This window comes from Anopheles marshallii, chromosome 2, assembly GCF_943734725.1.
Source record: "Anopheles marshallii chromosome 2, idAnoMarsDA_429_01, whole genome shotgun sequence".
NCBI classification, from domain to species: domain Eukaryota; kingdom Metazoa; phylum Arthropoda; class Insecta; order Diptera; family Culicidae; genus Anopheles; species Anopheles marshallii.
In genome coordinates, this window is record NC_071326.1 from 77503733 (window position 1) to 77518790 (window position 15058).

A 15058-nucleotide genomic window follows, 5' to 3' on the forward strand; every position below is an offset into this window, starting at 1 on the left:
TAGCTGCAAACAATTGAAAGTTTCCTAAATCTTAACCACGTTAAAGCTAAACACGTAACCATGCAATCATTTCCCGAGTAAAATTAACTTGCATCTAACATCATCTTAACCTATATATCGAACCTGCAGTTACGTTTGTTACGCCGCGTAAACAAAGCAACCCATGTGGGTCACACGTATTGATTTAACACCGCAAAGCAGGTTATGTGCGCGGGGAAGGATATTGTAATTATGCATTATACGGCCCTCTCGATGCTTTACCGCGCAAAGGATCAATAAAATCTAATGATCGAATATTTCCAATGTTTTATACGGAGGGTTTTGGTTGAGATAATATCACGCATTCAGGGAAATAGGCTTCTTCTTCTTTTTGTATCGAGGAAATGCCACGGTACTACATAGGAACCCAGCTTACTGGGTCTTCCTTAGCTACTCCGTGGTTATGGGTTGTTACCACTACCTCTAGTTATTACGGACCGGCTACTAAGGCCATATGTCCTCACTTTCTATGGTTGATATTGTTGCTTCTGTGATTGGTATTGTGTATTTGGGTGTTGTTTGTGTTTTTCTCTCTGACTTTTCTTGTATGTGATTGTCTTCATGTTTAGGGTGTTGGATTCAGGAATCAGGGTTGTTATATCAGTTCTTATACCGTGGTGATTCAGAATTTCATTCTGTTTTCTTTGATGAACTTTAATACTTTCATCAGTCCCAGTGAGTCTTTTCTCTTCCAGGTTCTCTTGAAGGTTACTTCGTTGATGTAGATTGCCTTTCTTCGTTCTAATGCAAACTTAGTGCAGTGGAAAACTTTATGCTTAGCCGTGTCAGGCTCATTACATGTATTACAGAGGCCGTTTTCTACTAATCTCATTTTATGTAGCCAATAATTACTATAGTCATGGCCCGATATCAATCTGTTCAGTATTTTTATACCATTAGCTGGTAGTTTTAGCCTGTGATGCCACATTTGTTTCCCCATTCGGGATTGATACTCCGCAAAATTTTTGCCTTTGTGCTGGCACATTTCTGCATACCACGTGTCCGTATCATCTTTTGCCTTGTTTTGGAATCTCGTTAGGGCGTCTTTGAGGAGTATCTTATTGTTTATGAGGTTGTCGCAGTTGGTACCCTCTTTGGCAAGGCTGTCTGCTATTTCGTTCCCTTCAATGCCAACATGGCTGGGGATCCACTGAATAGATACGTTTACTTGTGTTCCATTATTCAGAATTTCTGATACTATGACGTCAGTATACAAATCCTCCGCCGCGCCTTTGATGATTAGGCACGCCACTCGGCTGTCGGTATACACAGTTGGAGCATGTATCCGTTCTTGCACTGCAAACTCAAGTGCCAACTTTATGGCATATAGTTCTGTTGAGCATATGGACACAGGATTTTTGAGTTTGTAGGACTTTTTTAACAGTACTTGATTGTTACTAACAATGTATATTCCTATCCCGCAGTTATCGTCTATCTTACTTCCGTCTGTGAAGATTTTTGTGGAAGTAGGGGGGTTGGTAGTGGAGTTAATCAGGTCTAGACTTAATTGTCGTGCTATTTTGGGGTTATATTGTTGTTTGTTATTGTTTAGTCCAGGTATCGTGGTACGGATCATTATGTTGCGACTACTGTTGATAGACTCATTGAAATGATATGTGGCTATGGATTGTAGAGTGTCCTTATTATTTAAATAATTTTGTTCTATTGCTGATAGTTTACCGGAGCGATGATGGTTCAATTTAAAAAATAAGGCATTGTTGGGGGCTGAATATGCTATTGTTTTGGCTATTTGTTTGCATAGAAGGAACTTGCCTCTAATGGTAAACGGTCTTTCCGCGGCTATAGCGTGAAGTGAGTTGAGAGGTGTGGTTCTGGTGCATCCCGTAACCCTTCTCAAGGATTGATTCAGGATCGTATCCACTTTGCGCAGTTTCCCTTTGTTTGCGTTGAGGCTAAAACCTATCCCGTATTCTATTGTACCTCTTACAATGGCTCGATGAACTTGCATGGCCTTTTCTGGATTAATGTGGTTTGAATTGTTGCATATCGTTTTGATTGGGTTAAATCGGTTCACCGTTTTAGCGATCTGGTTATCTAGATGGGTATTAAATCTTAGCTTGCTGTCAATTGTTATGCCCAGAAATTTGTGCTCTTTTGTTTGTTCGATTACATCGCTATCTACTTTTACCCTTAGTTGAAATTTGTTGTTCGGGAAGGCCATTACCTTGGATTTGGCACTATTGATTTCTAGGTTTAGCTGTCCTAGTCGTTCTTTCAGCCATGTTACTGATCTTTGTAGTGCTAATTCAACCGCTTTTGGAGTTAACCCAGTCTCAATTATAGCGAAATCATCCGCATACTGCAGTATTCTTGTGTTATTGTCGTTTAGAGCGTGGCAGCTGCTGGTGTAGATGTTGAAAAGTGTTGGTGAGAGCACATCTCCTTGTGGAAGGCCGTTACTTATAATTCGTTTGATGTTCTCCTTCCCTACTGATATTTCTAAGCTCCTGTTAGTTAAAAAGCTTGCAATCCATGCAATATCCTCTTCGGATATCATGTTGTGCCTAAGGGTGTCCAGAAGCTCTTTGGTGAGTACGCTGTTATAAGCGTTTTTAACATCTATAAAAACCACCCCAGTGTACTTTTTTTTTGAGTTGTTATGTGTAATTTTGTGTACCAGGAGATTCACTACCGTAATGGTAGATTTGTGTCTTCGGAAACCAAAACTGGTTTCCGGAAGGAGATTATATTTCTCCAGGTGCTCAGTAATCTTTCTCAGTACTGCTGTATTCATTATTTTGATTAAGGTGCACAACAGGGCTATAGGTCTATAATTTTCTACACAATTGATATCTTTACCTATTTTAGCAATTGCCACTATCCTTATCTTTTTTAGCTTTTTTGGTACCCTTCCTTCTTGATACATCTTGTTAAGTTCTCCAATCAGAGCAAGGACGACTTCATCATTCAACAATTTCAGAGCGTTGTAGGAAATGCCATCTGAACCAGGTGTGGTGTTTTTTTTATTGTTTAAGATGTCCTTCCATTTCTCCAAGTCCAAGATTTGTATATCTGAAATGAAGTGTGGAGTGAATGGGCTCCTTGATATTTTAGGACTGCTGAAGTTCAGTTTCAGGAACTTTTTCGCATTGTCCTTATTTCCGGCTATGATATTTGTACAATTATGGGAAACTTGTTTCCCATGGCATTTATTTACTAGGTCCCATAGTTCTTTACTCGTGTTGTCCGCGTTGACCTTATCAAGCCAGACCTCAAAATTGGCTCTTTTTTCTTTTTTTTTCAGGTACTTAAATTTTGCCAGGTCCTTTTTAAATTGAATAGAGTTTTCTATACTGCGGTTTCGATTGAAGTTGCTCCGGGCTATGTTTTTTTTCTTCCAGGCGTCTTGCAGCTTTTCATTCCACCAACTTTTCGGTGTGTACGCGATGGTTTTGGTGTTTTGTTTTATAATGCTTTGAAGGGTACTTTTAATGTTATCAATACAGGTATTTTCCGTACATCTGATATCACGTATTTGTTTGTCTATCCTATTTCTATTTATCACCGATCTTGTATAAGCTTTGGCAGGTTTTTTAATAATTATGTTGATCATTCTATGCCCACTGTTACCCACGTGTTGGTTCGTGACCTTCCTCTCGATGTCTAGGACCATGTTCGGTGACACTATAGTGAGATCAATGGCGGTATTTTTTTTTGTTGCATCTGGATTTATAAATGTGTGCTCTTTGTTATGCACCATTACCATATCACAGTTATTTACCTCTTCCATGGTTATTCTTCCCCTCACGTCACAGTAGTGGTTGCCCCATGCTGTGTGGTGAGCGTTGAAGTCGCCTGTTACTATGGCTTTTCTGTTGTCAGCCACTTGCAGTATTCGTTTAAGGTATCTGGAGTAATTATTTTTTGTTGTAGTGGGTTTCACATAGGTGCTTATAACTGTTAGGTTTAAACCTTTTATTGTAACGCCGGTGGTTTGAATGTGTTCGTTACGTGCGTGTACCTGTACGCTCATTGCTTGGTATTTTTTATGGACAAAGATGCTGCTGCCACCATAGCCATCTTCTCTGTTTTGGTAAAAGTGGTTGTATTGTGGCATTCTTATCTTGCAGACAGTATGATCTAGTAGCCAGGTTTCTTGTAGGCATACCACATCTGCCTTGTCACTGCTTATTATGTGCTTTAATTCGTCTATATTATTTAATAATCCCTGTATATTTAGTTGTATTATTCTGATGTTGTTTTCTGCAGCCATTTCAGCTATTGCGAGTTAAAGTATTTCTAGTAACCTTTTGGTTGTGACTGCTTTTTTTTCTTCTTGTGTTAATGCTTTATACGGTAGTGTTTTTCCGTTATCTAGTGTAAAATTCTCATTTTCCACATCCATATCGATTTTTTCCCCTGAGCATTTCGAGGGGGCTGTGATTGTGGAGGAAGTACTTCCTTCCTCATCCGATGAAATGATCTCTATGGTTTTGTGGGTCGGTGTGTTTTTATTTTTGATATGTGTTTCTTTGTTTGTTTCTTTTAGTAAATTGTTATTTTCTGTCTCATTTGTAATAGATTCTGTGTTTGTATCTGTTTGTTCTGTGCTTTTTAGGTTATGATTTTCTTGTTTGTTCAGTTTTTCTGCATTATTTTCAGTTACTTTTGGTGGGGTTTGGGTGATTTGCCCGTTTTTATTTGCTGTGGTCGTTGCATAATCTAGTGATGTGTACTTCCTTGGGATCACAGGAGCTATGGCTCTGCGTATTCTTCTTGCCTCACGCATCGTCACTCTATTTTCGGTTTGAATCTTTTTGATTTCACATTCGTCCTTGAAGATTGGACATTCTTTGTCCAGCGTAACATGTGCCTCTCCGCATTCTGCGCATTTTGCAACATTTTCACACTTTTCGTGGAATGGTTGACTGCATTTTGCACATTTCTTTTCTTTGAAGCAAACTTTTTTTGTATGCCCGATTCGCATACAGTTCATGCAACGGGTGGGTTTCGGTATGTACAATTCAACTCTTTCGGTAAAATAGCCAATATCCACTTTTCTGGGTAGGACCGTGCTGTTAAAGGTTAAAATGACCGACCTGGTGTTGACGATTTGCCCCTTATCATTTTTTCTTTTCATTATTTCGACCTTGGTTACTTTTTGGTCCTTTAATCCGTCTAAAAGTTCTTCTTCACTAAGGAACATGCATGCATCGCACTTGGCAATTCCTCTTGTGAGGTTAAGTGATTCATGCTCGTACACCTTTACATTGATCGACGCGTTTGGTTGATTAAGGTTCAGTTTCAACAGCTTTTTCGCGTCGCTCCTGTTCCTCATCTTCATTAGGATCTTTCCATCTCGTAGCAGAGTAGTGTGTATGGGTTTACCGCTAATTGCAAGTTCAACAGCCTTTTGAAACAAGAATGGGTTATATGTGGCAAGTGATTTGCCTGCTGTGGTACTCTCCACTACCATAAAAATCTCTTCCGTGTCACGTGTTTCTTCCAGTATCATTCGATCCCCCTTCATTTTTCTTCTTCTTTTTCCCATTATTCGATGATCCTCCCCAAGGATCTCATAATATGACCCGGGGGAACTGCCCCCCCCAGGGTCCACGACCCCCATCTTAAGTACTTATCTTATTCGTATGTCCTTTTTTCCTTTGTCCAAAATTCGTGCGATTGTAAGAGTATCCGTGTGTCTTTGATGTTGTGTGTTTGTGTATAACTGTCTGTTCAAATTAAACTGATTAGCTGTTCACTTGTCAACGGTTCACAGGCGAATGCAGGGAAATAGGCCGGCATTTGTTTACATCGCAGAATGACATTTCCTCCCATCAGCTGAGTCGTGTCAGGTAAACAAGACGAAAGTTCTTATCGCGGTTGTTGAATAATCGCGTCCGAATAGTGTTCATCCGGAATGTGTGCACGATGGAGGTGAATCCGTTGAGCATAATTTTGGTCAAATCAGACAGTAAGGGCGATCGGTTACTGTTTCGCTATCCGTACACTCTGCCGCAGCAGTTTCAGACTTCTGTTACACCAGCGCGTAAAACGCCCTACTCGTTGATCCACACTGGAGACGACATTCTACAGAATGGACCACCATCGAACATTTGTTTTGGTATGTGCCTTATGAGTGTGATCAATTATATACAGGATAATTTATAATACTTTTCCTTCAACATTTTCTTTCCCAAAGACCAGTTGTACGGGATTTCGGACAAAGATCTCGCCACGCTGTTTGCCGTCAAATCGGATCTGTGCAATCAAAAATTCGAGCTGAAGGTAAACGATGTACGGTTCGTCTCGCATCCGACGTTGCTTCGCAGCGACCAAGGCTCGGACCAGAAATCGTCCGACATCCAGATCAATGTTGTGTTCGCCCTGCACGCCCAGGCCAGCTCGTCCGTCGTCAAATGCTACTACGAGCTTAGCAAACGCATTGGCATTGCGCTGATTTACGAAGAGCGTCGCGATGGTTACTTTTCGCGCGAGATCAAAACGATGGTTGCTGTGATGGACGAAAACAGTGCACTTCAAGAGCAGGAACAACCGACCAGCGCAACCGGGACGGGTAGTTCCGTCGGAACGGGTAGTGGTACGGGACCGGCTGGAACGAGCGGACAAACGGTGGTAACGAATGCAGCTGCAACTGCAGCTGGAATTGCCGTCGGTGTGTTTGATACGATACTGAAAAACACCACACTGGCACAGTTTATTAAAACGGTATGCTAAAACAAGCAATGGGCAAGAAAACTCTCTTCTAAAATATGTGGTGCTTTCTTTCTAGATCTATCACGACCTATGCACGACGGGCTTGCTGAACGTGACCATGAATCAAACCATAACGCTAAGCTTCTGTCTGCCCCAGAAAGCACATCAATTCCACAAGAAAGGCATGGCGGTAGAGCCGGAAACGATTGATCGATGTCTAGAGTCACTGAAACCCTATCACGGAATGCTGCTGCTCGTAGATCCTTCCGAGCTGTTCGATTGTGTGCCACCGTCCGGCGCAAACATGCTGCTTCAGCTGATCGAAGTGTACAATCCGCTGAAAAGCTTACAAAACATGGCCTCCGATGCGGAGCTGCTGATCGATTACGTTTACCAGATTGTAGGCCATCTTGTGTACTGGGCAAAGGCTACCATCATCTACCCGCTGTGTGAAACAAATGTGTACGTAATTGCGCCCGACGCACAACTAAACATTCACTCGAACCTATCGGAAAAGTTTGCCACCAAGTTTCCAGGCATGTCGTTGTTTGAAGTAATTAGTGACTTTTCGCTGCCTACTTCGATCGGACATCTGACGACACCGTTGCAGCACCCAACCCGCCAAGGTCGGCTGGCGCAGATGGTGTTGTGGATGTTGCAACACCATCTGCTCATGCAGCTGCACACATACGTACAGTTTGTGGCCAACTTGGACGGTATTGAGGAGGAAATGCTCGAGGCGGGACGTACGAGCGCTATCGACCGAGTACATCCTATCCACATGCTGTACGGCAGCTCGGCACCAAGTGCATCCTCCAGCCAACCGTTGGCCGTCCCATTGGGCGGAAATCGAAAGCACTCGCTCAGTGAGGATCGGTACTCCGACAGCCTTTCGGCACTGCTCACGACGGCAACTTCGGTTACCTCCAACACGCGACCTTCATCCGCTAGTCATCGGTCGAACATTAGTCATTCGAGCGTAGGCGGCGGTCTGCATACGGCTTCCAGCACGGAGAACGACGAAAGCATCGCGTCGAACGATGATGATGATAAGCTGAAGCGATTGCTAGCTGCATTTCCGGAACCCGATCGTAAAGCGGTCGCCCGCATACCGGCCGCCTCAAACCCGGAAGATCTCGCGCTGATGGTGCGACTGTGGAAGGCGGGCTACTTTAAGGGTGAGCATCATCTGGAGGAGATAATGTACTTTGAGAACTTGCGCCGTTCGCAACTGTTGCAGCTGGTGGACAAATTTCGCGAGGTGCTCATCATCTACGAAACGGAAGATCCGGCCATTGCTAGCCTCTATTCCGATCATCCGGTAGAGTAGAGTAGGTGTGTTGTGTATGTGCGTAACTTACGAAAGACTGTTGTTGTTGCTTCGTTTACATTCGGTAAATGGAAATCGATAGAAGACATTGTAATGAAAATTGGTGTCATTTTTTAATGTATTCGAGTGGGTTGTTCGTTAACCTTATCCCCTGACCTTTTGGTATAGTTACGGAACAATTTCTGGTTCAATTTTTCGTTGCACAGAAAGATGGTTCTCCATCGAACGTGCACCCGGACCGTTGGATAATTTCCCGCGCTGCCCAAATGCCACAACGGATGCACACATCGACACTGCAACCTTGCAGCAGTTGTGCCAGAAAGCCCCCGACGAATGCATCGCCCGCACCGTTCGTGTCGACCATTTCTTCCGGCGCTAGTTTTTGTACCGGAAACTCACGAATGTTGTCGGAACCGCTCTCGATCAGCAGCACCGGATCGCTTCCTTGCGTAATAATTACCACACGTTTGCGTTTGTCGTTTTCCTTCGGTAGTGCCGCAATTCGTTTCCCGATTGCCCGCAAATCTTCCGTACCGTAGTTGAACTCTTTCGCTAATGCTACCGCTTCCTGCAAAATGAACACGATTAATTGGAAAGAAATCTTAACGCCTCGTGGCTTTCTCCTTACCGTCTCATTGCCAAACAGCACATCCACTAAGGGGAATATTTCCTCAAGATTGTTCTTGTAAAACTGTGGCACAAACGGCGCGCTAAGATTCATCATAAACATTCGCCCACTGGCGGCCGCCTGCCTCGCTACGCTGAGCGCACTTTCGAAGCTAACCGTAAAGAAAAAACCCGACACGTAGAAGAACTGCGCTCCCTGGAGGTACGCCTGATTGGCCGGGGTTTGTAAATGCTCCGGGGTGAAATCATTTGCGGCGGCCAGATTGGCACAAAGGCTACGCTGTGTGCCCGTTATCAGTACGGCACACGTTCCAGTCGGATTGGTCGATGACCGTTGATATTGCACGTTTACACCATTGCCCGTGGCACGCTCTTCAAGAATGCGGGCGTACTCATCCTGACCGACGCAGCCAAAAAATACGGCTGTACCAGGCCTTCGCAGGATCCACTGGGCAACGCGTAGCGAATTCTGCACACTACCACCGGCAATGTACTCCGCCTGGTACTTCTCTATCAGCTCCTGATAGCTGAAGTGACATGTTATGAAGATTATTTGGGATTAGCTTAACGGACACACCGAGACTCTGTTCATATTTACATTGGCATGTGTTTCGGTTCGGCCAGTATCGCATTGTTCGGTTGCATGTCGTACTTGCTCAGTAGATCCTTCTCAACCACGGCCGAAATGTCCAGCAGTGGGTTGCCGAGTCCCACCAGCGTACCATCCCTGGAGGCGAAAGATTAAAAACAACTTTAGCAGGAACAAAAGCTCTAATCTCCGTCCAGCAATCACGCTTGGCTTCCGACCATAAAAAGGCCACGACCTTTGGAGGTATTTGAATGGGATGTTGTAGTTGTTATCATGAATCTCTTGTCGTGAAGCGCGAACAACGTATGATCGCGCATACGGAAACGGAAATCTTTAGTTTGTTTGTTTGTGGCCGTACTCAACACTTAACTCACCTAAGACTCTCCATTGTCGGTTATATAAAAAGCAACTTGAAATCGCAACAGCAACACGACAATGTAGCAACAATTCAATCGATCTCCCTGCCGATGTGAAGGAAACAATGTGGCTGGTATAACCCAAACACCCCCGGGTTTTGTCGATTCCCCGTCACGCGGTATTAGAATTTGTTGAGCGAAAGGATAGCGCACTATTAATAAGTCGACCACACTCAATAACTGCCGGATATGGTGTGCGCGTGCTAGAACCGTTGCACCATCTCGGTCGGTTGATGGAATTGGATTAGAGTCTTGTCTCTCCCCCCTCTCTAATCTATCGCATGGCCAACAGATGATAGTGAAGTGGCAGATTCAGAGACCGGCTGACAACTACAAACAAATCGTTTGTTTTGTTGCCTGCGTTCGTTTGTTAAGTGCGGTGGGATTTTTAATCAATTTATGAGATTCATTAAAATTTGAGTGTATTTCATAGGTTTTTATCCTTCGAATTTATTTTGACTAGACAAAAGAACCGAATCTGGCGAAAAGTTTTATCTACCATTTTTGTGCAACATTTGGGTAAACACACGTTTACATTTGTTTCACAAATGAAAAATGAATGAAAAATGTTTGTTCGGTGAGAAGAAAACTGATAAAACGCATCTACAAGCATCAACGCTGCTAATAGTAATTATATTCATAGAATATTTTGAATATTTCATTGAACAATTTGCTACGCAAAGTACAACAGCCGTTCACAACTTTTAGGTATGCTATTTGACAGTACAATCGCTTGTATTGCACGGGAATTAAAGCGCAAAGGAAGTAATATGGAAGAATTCTTGAGTTTTTTGAACATCAATGTTATAATTTGAGTTCGGGAATATGATAATTAAATAAATTAAGAACTTTATTCAAACACTTCCCGCAAAACCACACATTTTCAATCCTACCTTGCCTTTACCTTACGAAGCAACCGTGAACTGAACGATTATCTGCCAAATCTTGACATTAGCCAAGGTGTATGGAAATAAAATGTCGCCACAGCCTTCCGGAAAACCCCCTGAAAATCAGACATCTTCGTCAAAGCCTGCGGTGCGCCATTTGGAAATGCCCATTATGACGACTCTAGTTCAAAATAACTCCTTTTAATAGGTATTGGAGAGAAATATTTGATCATACAGTGTAAATAAATAAATTTCAAATACATTCGAATGCACAAAACGCAATTCAGCGCATTGTTGAGCATTGAACAAACAGAATTGTACGTGGTCTTATCTGGTAGAAAATAAAGGCGAACGCACGTGTACCCCCAAATGTCACACTCAACTGTCAGATCGTGTTGCATGGGCGTACCAGCAATCGATCGACACATCTTGCGTCTAACCAAAAAAAGAAGTAGCCCAGGTTCTCGCATTCTCCGTGCGTGGAAAACGAAGCAAGCCTTAACAGCGAGGAAATTCTCCAGCAAGTTGAATTAAAAACCGGTGCTAGAAGGATGTGTAACCAGTGAGTAATTCCGGCCATCCGGAATATTCGACGCTGTGTCACGGTTTTGAAGCGGAATCGAAGAAGCGCGAAAATTCGTCATTCCGGCCCAACAGCAGCAGCAAAAAGGGAAGCGCGCCTGTGTGTGCGCGAAGGAAATACATCCACACCGTGTTGGGCACATTAGCAGCAATTTTACAACGTACAACGAGCAGTGTGTGTGTGTGACGAAAAATCCAGAAGTAAAACTTCTGGTCGTGGGTCGTTGGGCTGGCAGAAGCGTAAGTATGTCCACTCTGTCTTCGTTCTTCCTGGTTTTCATTCATGGCGTGGCCATCAGGGCCAACCCAGCCAACGTTGGTAAAGGGTGCGGGGTGTAATTTTGGTCTCTTTTTGTTGGTGGTGCGTCGCGATCTTCACTGCCCACAAGTTTCCTTTTTCGAGCCCCCACCCTCCCCATTCTGAGCACTCCTCTTTTGTACATAGTGTTGAACAGGCCACGATAGATTTCTCCCGAAATGTGTGTACAATGCGCTTGTGCCCCATACAAGAGTGTGTGTGCGCGATGTGGCGTGTATCGCTGTGTGTGTGCGTGCATTGAAGAGTTAGTTGAAACGGGGTTAGTAGAGGAGAGCGCGGCAAGCAGAGTAGAACGTTGTGAAACACAAAATAATCACAGAGGAGTTGCGGAATAGTTTGATGCGCTAAGGTATGGAGTGTAGTATCAGTGAAACAATAAAAACTTTTAGGCCCTTTGAGAGGTAAAACGACGACGACGAGCGCCCGCATCGAATACAGTGCGCGAGAAGCGCCTGCGTTTCTGTTGGTGTTGGTGTGCGCGAGAATGTGTATGCGTCCGTTCCGTGTGTGCGGTGTGTTGTGTGTGTGAAGGAAGCGAAATAAGGCTGTATTTTTATGAATATGCGGCGGCTGGTGAGTGCGGTGCGGTTGTTTTATGTTGCCTTACTATTGGTGGGGTGGAGGGAGAATTGTTGGAGCAAAAGCAAAGGTTGCTGGATGCGAGCTAGGCTGATGATAGAGACAAGAGGAAGGGAAAAGATGAATGCATCGATTATATTCCACAGTGGTTGGTAATAGTAGCAACGGGAAAAGTGACAATCACTGCAAATTTCATGTGAGTGAAGTCAGTGAAGTTATCGTATTCTGTCCGATTTCATTCAACACTTTTTTCATTCAAAAATGGTAGAATAATAAAAGAACTGTGGCAGAGTTTAGTTTACACAGTGCAGTTGTGGGAGCAACTTTTCAAATGTGTGCGTGTCTCTTGTATCGTTTCACACGATTTCGACACGCACACACATTTGATTGCTAGTTGAACCATACACGGCAGCGCCCTCTGTCGTATTCGATGGTGAACTATCTGAATGCATCTGCAGTAGTATGTGTGTCTTCACTTTGCTTACAGTCTGAGGCTACGATGCGAGGCAAAATAAAGCAAAAGGAAAAAAATCTTTGAAGAATTGTGATTTTCACCTTTAGCATCTTTGTTCCAAATGTGGCTTTACGGTACATTTTACTTGTTCACTGGTTCAAGATGATGTTTTTGTGTGAAATCATGAAAACAAACAGTAAATATATGTTTTTTTGTGTGCAATACAGGAGCGATTATCAGTTTCAAAGCTAGTTTTGGGATTAATGAAACAAACTAATAAGGCGTATGTATACATTTTAGCCAACGTACTCCTACTCTCACATACTCTCACCGTCCACGGGCTCCTGCTAACCGGTTTGATTCATATTTGATTTCGAAAAAAAATGGTTTGCTTACCTTCTACGATATGCAATTGCTGCTAAAAAGGGGAAAATACTCACCGAAAACCATACGGTATGCCACGACGACGGCTACAATGAGATCGATACACCATCATGAAGAAGGAAGCTAGCGAAAACAGTGAACAATCAATCAACCAATTTGAATCGATTTGCAGCAACTACTACAGGAACGACGGTTAGTAGCCAGTGTGTTGACTGTTTTGTTGCTGTGAAATATACCTGGCCTTAAAGTCAAAGAGCGGCCAAGTGGCGGAGTATTGCTTCGTTGCAGCCATCTAAACCACCCCCGAAAGTAGGAAGCCGTTGGTGTACTAAGAAGACAGGGACAGTAAGCCACACTGTCCCATTTTAATAACCGAGACCCGTAAACCGTGAAGAATACAGCCTATAGGAGGAAGGTATGTTTGAATCCCCATGTGCCCGTAAGCTGCGGACGGTGAGAAGAAACAATTTTGTGTGTTTTTGTTTTTCTTATTTTAGCAATGTATTTTGCTTTGCTATACTGCGGGGTCGACACCAAATTTGAAATTGCCCCTTTTTCGTCAGGCTTGGCTGGCCGTCTTCGGTGCGACAGGAGAGCATTTGAGCGCACACACATCACACCATCATCATCCAAAAGCAGGCAGCATCAATTGTGCACTGCACTACGATACGATGTATGTTGAAGCATACAACGGAAACAGGATATCGCGTGAGAGCAAAAATGGAAAGCACACACGAGGAAATGGAGTACAGTGTTATAAGCGCTCGGTGAGAGTTTAGGAGAGAAGGAGAGTCCGCTAAAAAAAACAGTACACACGAAAATGCAGCATATTGGCGTGTGTACACAGCAGCACGCAGCAAAACGATCGTTCTGTGACGATCCCCGGTCACCGTGCACCACCAAAACGACAAAATTATGTGAGTTGGTGGTGTGTTACATGACACCGGAGAGCACCGCGTGCGTGAGGAAGGGAGAGGAGGATGAGAACGTGCTGTGTTGATAGGACATCCGTTGGGAGGAGTGGTTGTATCACTTGCCCCCGCAAGCCGTACGAACGAATAATCATGATTATTTCAATTCTTCTGCGAGGTCGCCGAAAGTGTACCCACCCTATGGGTTGGGTGGAGATGTAGAAAGGAAAACGGCCCCGGTGGAAGCAGGATTGAGATTGTGTCGAACGCCGTACAACGGATAGCTGTGTAGTTCTATTATTACGCAACGGCGAGTAAATTAACGCAACAGTCTCTTTCTCGTGCGGGCATTGTTTTTAAACCGATATCGCACGAGCAACGTTTATAGAGAAAAGGTTTGCAACTTTACATTCCATGCTGCGAAGTTGGATGCTGCGTAGCGGAAATCAATTACTATGGTTTGGGTTAGGTGTGCAGAAAAGCTACCAAAAACATACGCATTTACTAAATAACATGGACAACTTTTAGCGATTTTTCATACGTGTTCTCTACCTCATAACGGCGAGGTTCAGTTCTGTTTCGTATTTTGTAGCTGTCCTTTTGTGCACAGCCAAAACAACAGCAAACATTGACAACGTTATCAGCTAATTTGTAACGGCTACTACGAAAACAGCTTTTCAGGTTTTGTATGAGCTGCATCACATCGGGCGAATAATTTTTACATGGTGGTGCCCATTGTATTCACCCGATATGATCAATCTGGCATCTATAATATCGTTTCCCATCTGGGGATAGGACAGTACGAAACATTAGTTCAGTGTTGACAAATCGACAATAGACGTTATCGTAAAGTACATTAGAATCTAATGATAAAGATTGAAATCGTCAAAGTGATCTCTCCCTTCTCCCTGGAAGTTGTAGCAATCTGTCATACAGTGAGCCATAACTAAAAAGTCCTTGACCAGACCGAATTTGTTATGTAAAATTGTTTGGCCAGGTAACGTATGGCCACCCGACAGGATGTCTACGCATTTTCCCTTGATTTTTTATTTTTTTTATTTTGTTAATCCCCCAAAATTTCTACTGCTTCAGTATACAATCGAAACTGGATCTGTAATGGATCTACAATCGAAACTGGATCTGCAATGTAGCCAAATGTTAACTGATACTAATTTAGTTGACAATAGCAAATAATAACTTTCAATAACAATACGGTTTAGGTGAGGTTACCATCAATGTAGAAAAATACATCGTTAGCTTTTG

The 15058-nt window shown here is 43.3% G+C and overlaps 2 protein-coding genes across 2 annotated transcripts; one reads left to right on the top strand and one right to left on the bottom strand.

Moving 5' to 3' along the window:
* Window positions 1–5919: 5919 nt before the first annotated feature.
* On the top strand, window positions 5920–8047 carry LOC128706874 (GATOR complex protein NPRL3). The gene is made up of 3 exons (XM_053801817.1): window positions 5920–6124; window positions 6203–6729; window positions 6794–8047. The coding sequence occupies exons 1-3, from the start codon at window positions 5932–5934 to the stop codon at window positions 8045–8047; spliced, it is 1974 nt and encodes a 657-aa protein (XP_053657792.1). The 5' UTR covers window positions 5920–5931.
* Window positions 8048–8234: 187 nt separating this feature from the next.
* LOC128719416 (uncharacterized) lies at window positions 8235–9651 on the bottom strand. The gene is made up of 4 exons (XM_053813041.1): window positions 9638–9651; window positions 9273–9401; window positions 8676–9201; window positions 8235–8615 (listed from the first exon to the last, which is right to left on the bottom strand). The coding sequence occupies exons 1-4, from the start codon at window positions 9649–9651 to the stop codon at window positions 8235–8237; spliced, it is 1050 nt and encodes a 349-aa protein (XP_053669016.1).
* Between the last annotated feature and the right edge of the window lie 5407 nt (window positions 9652–15058).